This window comes from Belonocnema kinseyi, chromosome 9 (assembly GCF_010883055.1).
Source record: "Belonocnema kinseyi isolate 2016_QV_RU_SX_M_011 chromosome 9, B_treatae_v1, whole genome shotgun sequence".
In the NCBI taxonomy this organism is placed as follows: Eukaryota; Metazoa; Arthropoda; class Insecta; order Hymenoptera; family Cynipidae; genus Belonocnema; species Belonocnema kinseyi.
Window position 1 is genome coordinate 62,358,817 of NC_046665.1, and position 8,530 is coordinate 62,367,346.

General features: G+C 29.3%; 1 protein-coding gene across 1 annotated transcript in view; it reads right to left on the minus strand.

Moving 5' to 3' along the window:
- Positions 1 to 8,530, minus strand: part of LOC117179779 (nephrin-like) — a 628,567-nt gene that overhangs the window by 55,884 nt on the left and 564,153 nt on the right. The window contains exon 6 of the mRNA XM_033371879.1: positions 6,453 to 6,607. Coding sequence (XP_033227770.1) covers positions 6,453 to 6,607 — 155 coding nt within the window. The remainder of the gene's footprint in view (positions 1 to 6,452; positions 6,608 to 8,530) is intronic.

The window sequence follows — 8,530 nt, forward strand, 5'->3', positions numbered from 1 at the left end:
TTTCCGCGGTCTACCTCTGGGCACGCTGCCATTTACTTTACCTTGATACACTTGTTTCGTTAGTCGTTCATTTGGTATTCTCTCAACATGTCCGAACCATCTCAACCGATTTCTTTCCCATGTGTCTACTAACGTCTATTCTGCACCATATTCTTTTAGAATTATCTCGTTACTTTGTCCATCTGATTTTTCCTGCAGATTATGTGCATGAATCTCATGTCAATTGCGTTAATTTTACTCTTATCATATTCTTGACAAGTCCATGTCTCTCTACCGTATAGTATAGTCGGTATAAATATAGAATTATGTATTGCCATTTTAGCTTTATTTGATATATTGTTACTTCTGATAAGGGGACCTGCTCTACCAATAATTACAAGTAATATCTCCTAGAATTTACAAGCGCTTTTACAAGTGCGCGCACGCGCACTTAACTAATCATAACTGTTGAACTCCAAGTGGGACTGTGCGTGTTGCTGTATCGACGATTAATTCTGTAAGAAGATAAATTTTGTGCCATGGCGTCGAAGGACATAACAAAGGCGAAAAAGATCAGTGTTTTACAAAAGATACGCTTCCTAGCTTATATCCTAACCTATACATACATACAATTCTTTTAACGTATGTAATTCTTTATCGACTTCAGAATAACTGATAATTATATCGGAACTTTAATAAGTGCTTCTTTACTTAATCCATAATACAATTTGCACGGTCAGAAATTTCAGTAAAATTCTTTAAAATATAACTTGTATTTACTCTAACCACTTTTAACAAACCGCAAAGACCCTCCGAAATTTTTCTACAAATCACAAGTGCTACTTACAAGATAAAACCTTTATGAAACAGAACACTTGTAAAACAGTGCGATATTACTTGTAAAAGAAGTCGCCGTACTTATAGCTTGTAAAAAGTACCAATGACTTTATGAAACGCCGACTTGTACTACAAGTTACAATTTCCTAGACTTGTACTTGTAAATTGTAACTTGTAGGTTTTATGAAATAGACCCCTGGACTCAAAATATTGAGAGAAGTCAATTATCATCTTATTAAGGCAATGCAGGGAAAATTCGTCATCTGTGAGGCCACTTAACAACAACAACATTCTGTTTATTTCCCGTTTTTAAGATTATAGCCAAAAATTCTCTCACAACAGGGGAAGTATGGTGATTTTTCAAAAATATAAGGAATAACAGGGCGATCAATTTTCTTCAATAACACTAATGTTGAAACTATATTTCTGAGATTTTAAGTCAAAATATATTATATTAGCAAAAAAATAGTTGAATTTTTAAACAAAAAAGATTAATTTAAAAAAAATTTTCAATTTCAAACACTAAAGATGAATTTCTAACCCAATTTTTGAATTTTTAATTTAAAAAATTAATTTCTAGTGAAACAGTTGCATTTACAATTAAATAGTTAAACTTCAAACATACGAAATTTTATAAAAACTTAAATTATTATGCAATTAGTTAAACTTTCAACCTATAAAGATGAATCCTTAGCCGAATCATCAAATTTTTGAATAAAAGGATTCAACCTCAATGAGAAAGTGTGAATACCAAAACAAAAATATAATAGTAGAATTTTCATTTAAAAAAATTTTAACTGTCAAAGATGAATTTTCAATTAAAAAAGATCTCTTCACTAAAAGATTATTTTTGGTGCAAAAAGGACAGATTTTCAACAAAATAATTAAACTTTCTACAAAATAGTTGATTTTTTACCAAATAGCAATTTTCCATCTAAAGACAGATTCTCAACAAAATAAATAGTTACCGAAATTTCCATCAAATTGCAGCATTTCTTAAGGGAAAAAAATAATTCTGAACCCAATATATAATAGTAAACTTATGAAATAAAAAGAATGAAAAATATAATTAAATCGTCAATCAAAGAATGAATCCTGAACGAAATATGTCACAGTAGACATTGTAATTGAAAAATAAATAAGTCTAACCCAAACAATACGACTTTTCAATAAAGACAATTCATTTTTAATCTAAAAGGATCAATTTTCTGTTAAAAAAGACGAATCTTCAATTTTTTAACAGAAAAGAATCCTTTTTAATACATTATTTTAATTTGAGACAGAAAAATTCAATTCTCGACCGAAAGAGATTAATTTTGAATAAAAAATATCATAGTGGACTTTTTATTAGAAAAGATTCAACTTTCAACTGACAGAAATGAATTTTTCGGTAAAAGATCCATTTTTAAAACAAAAGCGCTAATTTTAAATAAAAACAGATGACTTTTCTATAGAGAAAGACGAATGTTCAATTAGACTGTTGAATTTTCAACCAAAATATATTACTTTTTATCACAATAGTTGAACTTTCAAACAAATAGTAAAGTTTTAACGAAAGGAGATGGATTCTCCAATAAAATATAATAGAAAACTTCTCATATAATGTGAATTAACCTTCTGTCAAGAAGGAGAATTTGTAACCAGAAAATATATTATTTCTAAGGTCAAATATAAATTTTTATACTTATAAGATGAATGTTCAACAAAAGAATTTAATTTTCTAACAAAAATACTCATTATCAACAAAAAATCAAGGTTTTTTAATGTAATAAGAAAATTTAAAAACATGAAACTTACTTATTATAAACACACTTGCTTTTCTAAATTGAAGAGATGACTTCTAAATCAATAATATAATAGTAGACTTTTCTTTAGAAAATAATGAATTTTTAAACAAAAATAGTTATATTTTACTTTTTTTTGTCCATCAATTTAGTTCGAGTTTACGCGGGAAATAAGAAAAAGCAGGAAGTTTTTTTTATTAGTACAAAAAAAAGAATTCTTTAAAAAAAGGAATATACAGCGTTCACATATTACATAACATTAAAAAGAAGGGGAGGGGTTACGTGTTTCATTCGTGATTTCTTCCGATTTCTGAAAGTCCTAAACATCTTTTTAAAAGATTTGAATTTTGTCTTATATATTTTTAAATCCTATAAAATAAAGAAAAATCTTTAAAATCGTCTAGATTATTTTAGACACATCCCAAATGTTAAAAAAAGTTTTCAATTTTCTCAAGAATCTTATAAAGATTATATTTATATAAATTTACAGAAACGAACTGATTATACTTAATTCCTTGTTCTCATTATTCAGAATTAAATTTAAGCTAGAATTTTGAAATGTTCAAAAACTTTCATCAAATAAATAGTAGCTTGATATTTTTATATTTTATTATTATTTTTTTTTCCTTATTATATTGATAAAAAGTTTTATATTAGTGAATTTCCATTAGTACTTGCATTAAGTAACTTCAATATTTGTATGAAGACAAAAAGTTTTAAATTAGTGAATTTCCATTAGTACTTATATTAAGTAATTTCAATATTTGTATGAAGACAAAAATATGGAAAAGTGTTACTTCAAAGAATGATTTATTTCTAGACAATACTTGACATTTAAAAACCTATTTTTATGTTAAAAAAGTCTCTTTTGTTTTTGAACATAATAAAACAAATTTGGCGCAACAGTATTTAGGAGCAGTGGAGGGAGGGGAGGAAACATCAAGGTCTGTTGTATGGAAGGGCGTGGGTAAAAAGTTTAAAAATAATGTTACGGAATATGTGATCGCTATCATAGGGGAAAGAGTGCCAAGTCTTCTACATGTTAATCATGTTAATGACCGGTAAAGAAATCGAGTTTGATGATTTTTAGAAACATATTTCTCTGCATTTAATGGAAGAATCTTTTGGGAAAATGTAGCAGAGTAAGAGAAATGAAAAACGGAAAGAAATCGGAATGGAGAGTCAAGAGAGGAGTTGATAGAGTGATCACGAAACCATTGCTTTTATCTTGTAATTGCGCCATAGCGTGTTTGAACGAAACGCTAATGGCACCGATGCAAATACCGATACCAGCACTAATGTTAGTGATTTCAACCTAAGATCGAAAGAGAAATCCCAGTTTAGCCGAACAGTTTTTGGACCCTAGATCATCTACAATACTCCCAAGACCAACATCAAGCATCCTTAATTCGACGATCGTTTCCTTTCCTTTCTTTTCTTCGCGAGTGATAAACACCATCATGAGAGATAAAAGGGTCTTGAAACTTTTCCAATTTTGATTGGAAGTTAGAATGTTAAGGCAAGAGATTGCAGAGAAACTTTCATCAGTCTTTTGATTGCCGAAGAGATATATTTTTTGATTAGTTCAAGTTCCTTATCGAAAATTGTTTGAAATCAGAGTTATTTGAGAAGGAAATATTCTTTAGAGGCTGCTCATCAGGATTTATTCAACTATATACGTTTTAAATCCTTTACGCAAATTTTTTTATTAATTGATTAATTGAAGGGAAAAAACTACCTTAGCATTATAATGACACCAAAATCGTTGTAATTGCCATCTCCAATACTCATTGCATTCAATGAATATTCTCTTCATTCTAAAACACAAAATCAGGGTAATCTTTTTTTGGTCGAAAATTCTGTTTGATTATTATAAATTGGTCCTTTTTAAATGAAAATTCATCTTTTGAAAATGTAATTTCGTTTTTTAAATTCATCTATTTTATTGAAAGGACATCTTTTTTGGTTAAAATTTAACTCCCCACTTTAAAGTTAATTTTCTCTGTTAAGCAGCCACTTTTAGATGAAAAATGATCTTTTGGTTAAAAATTAATCTATTATGTTAAAAATTCACTTTTGATGAAAATTTGCTGTTTTTACTGAAAAATTTCACAATTGGTTGATATTTCTTTCATTTATTAAATGAAAAATCTTTTGCAATTGCAAATTTGTCTTTTTAGTGTGAAAAATCTTTTTCTTTGTGATTTTCAATTTTTTTTAATAAACATAGTTTTTGGAGGAGGATTCTGCTAATTCATTCTCCATCCAGAATTTATATTTATTGGATTGACATTCAACTTTTTTCGTTAAGGTTGAAGTACTTTGTTAAAAATTCACTTTTTTGGCTGAAGATTAATTTCTTCTAACTGAAAATTTAAATATTCCATTTTTGGATTGAATTTTATGCTTTTTAACTGAAAATTTATTTATTATGTTGAAAATTCGTCTTCTTGATTAAAAACTAATCCCCTTAGTTGGAAATTAGTATCTTCAGTTCAAATGGTTATTAAGAATTCATCTTTAGTGGTTGAAAAATTCACATTTTGTTTAAAAATTAATTTTTTTAAAACTGAAAATGTAAATATTCCATTTGTTTCTTTAAAATGTGTCTACTTTTAGATCATTAGTCCAGAATTAATCTCCTTTGGTTAAAAATTTAATTATTTTGTGGAAAATTTATCTTTTATTGGTGGCAAAATTAACTGTTTTGGTAGGAAACGTAACTTTCTTGTTGCAAATGAACTGTTTCGTAGAAAGTTAATCTTCTGAGTTAAAAAATAATCTCTTCTTGGAGAAATTTAATCTCTAATTAAAATATTTCGCTACAAATAAATTAATCTGTGGATTCAGAAAACTCTAATACTTGGTTAAGAAGGATCTTCTTGGTTCAAAATCCATATGTTCGGGATCAAAAATTCAACTGCTTCGTGAAAAATGTTTTTTTTTGACTTCAAAAATAAATTATTTGGTTGAAATTTGTGTTTGTTAAAAATTCAACTAGCTGTAAAATAATTTATCATTCTGACTTGGAAATTTAACAAAATAAATTTTTTTCTTTCTTATTTCAAAATTTAACTCTTGTGGAAAATTTGTCTTTTGAATTTGAACATTCATTTTTGAGTTGGAAGAATCAACTTTTTAAGTTAAAATTTGTTTTATTTGATTTAAAGCTCAACCAATTGTTTGTAAATGAAAGTTTTTGAAGAAAAATGTCTTTTTGTTTGGAATTTAAACTATTTAGTAGAAAATTACTTTTGGGTTAAAAAATTAATTTCTTTTTTATTTGGAAATTCAACTATTTCCAAATTCAAATTATTTCTTGAAAAAAAGATCCTACTCCTTCTTCACTTCATTGGGAATCAACTATTCAACTATTTCGTTAAAAATGTAGTTTATTTTAACTTGAAACCTTGGCAATGTAGTACCTGAAATCATGTTATTTAAAAAAATATTTGATATGATAGCAATTTCCAATCTTAGAAACTAAATCTTTTTTCTCTGCTGAGAATACTTAGTAATATATAATTTTTAAAGAATCCAATTCAGAGTAAACCTTCAGGCTCTCGAAAAGTTATTTACAGTAGTTTTAAATAGAGGCCGGAGTGCATGATAATTGAAAGCATGCTATTTAAATTTAAATTTAGTTAGAAAGAATTAGGTCCTTGTGAGCTCATTACTTAATGCGAATTCAATTTACTATATTATCTTTCCTTTTACTTCAATCCCAGCCTTGGTTCAGCTTCCTTTCTCGACCTCTTTCTCTTGTCTCGCACTTTTAATCTCACCGCTCGTTTTTTCTCACTCTTTTTATTTTTATTTCGCTCCTTTTTATATTGCAGGAAAACCTCTTACCTTTTCTGTGTAATTCTCGAGCTTTCTGCCATCCATGAACCAGGAGAGTTTAGCCGGAGGTCTGGAGCCTACTGTCATACAGGTGATATCGTACTTCCGGTCAGCGCTGAGAGGTGCGTGCTCACTGCTAAGGATCGTCACGCTCAGCGGTCGCACTGAAAAATGAATGAAGAGAACTTTAATGATTACGACTTCTTGAACTTTTTGTTTTCAACTACTGCAAGCGCACAACTACTCTTTTAGATACGTTTTTTTTAATGTTAAGCACTCGTGGCAGGAAATAAGGATGCTTTGCAAGAAAGAAAACAAATTATGCTCCTAGTGCTCACGACTTTAAAGTTTTTCCGAGAGAAACTTTTCACTTTGCGACTGATTATAATGAATTGTAGTTTCTTGTCGAGTTATTAGATTTTTTGTTTTAATTTCAGCAACAAGTAGAACATTTTTGTCTCATGGTTATTAAATTCTTTTAAATGTCCGTATGTTAAATTGAATATTATATTATTATAAATATTTCCCCTCCCCAATTGATTCTGCCCTAACATCTTTACCACATTCTCTTGCGAGCCTCCTTCTTCCACTCCTCAGTCAATCCATCCTGCCCTAAAATCTTTACCATATTCTCTTGCGAGTTCCCTTCTTTCTTTTCTCGTCCAATCAATCCTTCCCTTAAATCTTAACCATATTATCTTGCGAGCTTTCTTCTTTCCCTCCTCACCAAATCCATCTGGCCTTAAAATCTTTATTAAATTCTCTTGCGAGCTTCCTTCTTCCACTCCTCACCCAATCCATCCTGCCCTAAAATCTTTACTGCATTCTCTTTCGACCTTCCTTCTTCTACTCCTCGCCCAATCCATCCTGCCCTAAAATCCGAACCACAATCTCTTGCCAGCTTTCGTCATCTTCCATTTCTCTGCTACATCTTGCCCATACGTAATCCTATGTTCCCTCCTCTTATTCACAGATTCTGCACTTTATGTTCTCTTTTATTCCCAAATATACCCTCCCTTACCTCGTTTCCTGACCTACCTCACGCTATATTGGCGCATCTTTTCTTTCCTTATCCCTTTTCCAAATATTTTGCTACTTTGTTCTTTTTTATCATATTGTACTATTTATTATATTTTCATTTCGCAATCACTCTTATTTTCAATTATGTGTCTTTCCCTGTCCGTTTTCTCCGAATCTTTATACTTTACTCCGGTTTTCTCTCCTAAATCGCTAGAATTAAAGAACTCTCTCCTTTCTTCTTCCTATCTCGATATTTGTATCACCCTTCCACCTCTTTCTTATACCTTCTGCAAACACTTTTTCACTTCCATCCCTTTTTTCTATTATATTCGTCTCATACTACTATGCCCTCTCTTTCCCGCTCTAGTACTTATTTATTCCTTTACGCTAGTTTTCTTACCATCCAGACTTCCTCCAGTATACTCCTAACGTCCGCTTCATATCCTTCTTTTTCTATATCCCTGCTCCATAGCTTAATACCGGTCATATAAGCTAATCAAATAACCCACTCTTTAAATATCTTTACTCCTTATAACTTTACTTCCATTCGTATGTCGGCCTATTCATATTTCACTTTCTTACTTAGCTCTTTAAATGGTACAACCTCAAACTTGCATAATTTTTCATTGTTTATGAAAAATTACAAACTTCCATTTCGAAACTGTATTAACAAAAATTATTAAATATTGATGATTTTGAAGATTGGAAGACAAATTTTCAATTTTAAATCTTCTAAAATGATGAAATTTGAAATGTGAATCAGTAAAATCACATAATTTTTATTGTAAATTTGTAAACCTAAATAGTTTCCGATTTTAAAAGATTGACAATTTAAGCTTCTATGATTTCGAACAGTTAGAAGTTAAAATTCGTAAATTTCAAAAATATGGTATTAAAACTTATTGCATTTTTATGATTTATACTTCAAAGGTATGTACTTTTAAACATTTTTCGAATCAGTTTAATTCTGAAGATGTAGAATAAAAAATTCTTCACTTAAAACGATTTGTAATTTAATATTTTTCACGCTTGAAGATTTATAATTAAAAACTCTTTGATCTTGAAGA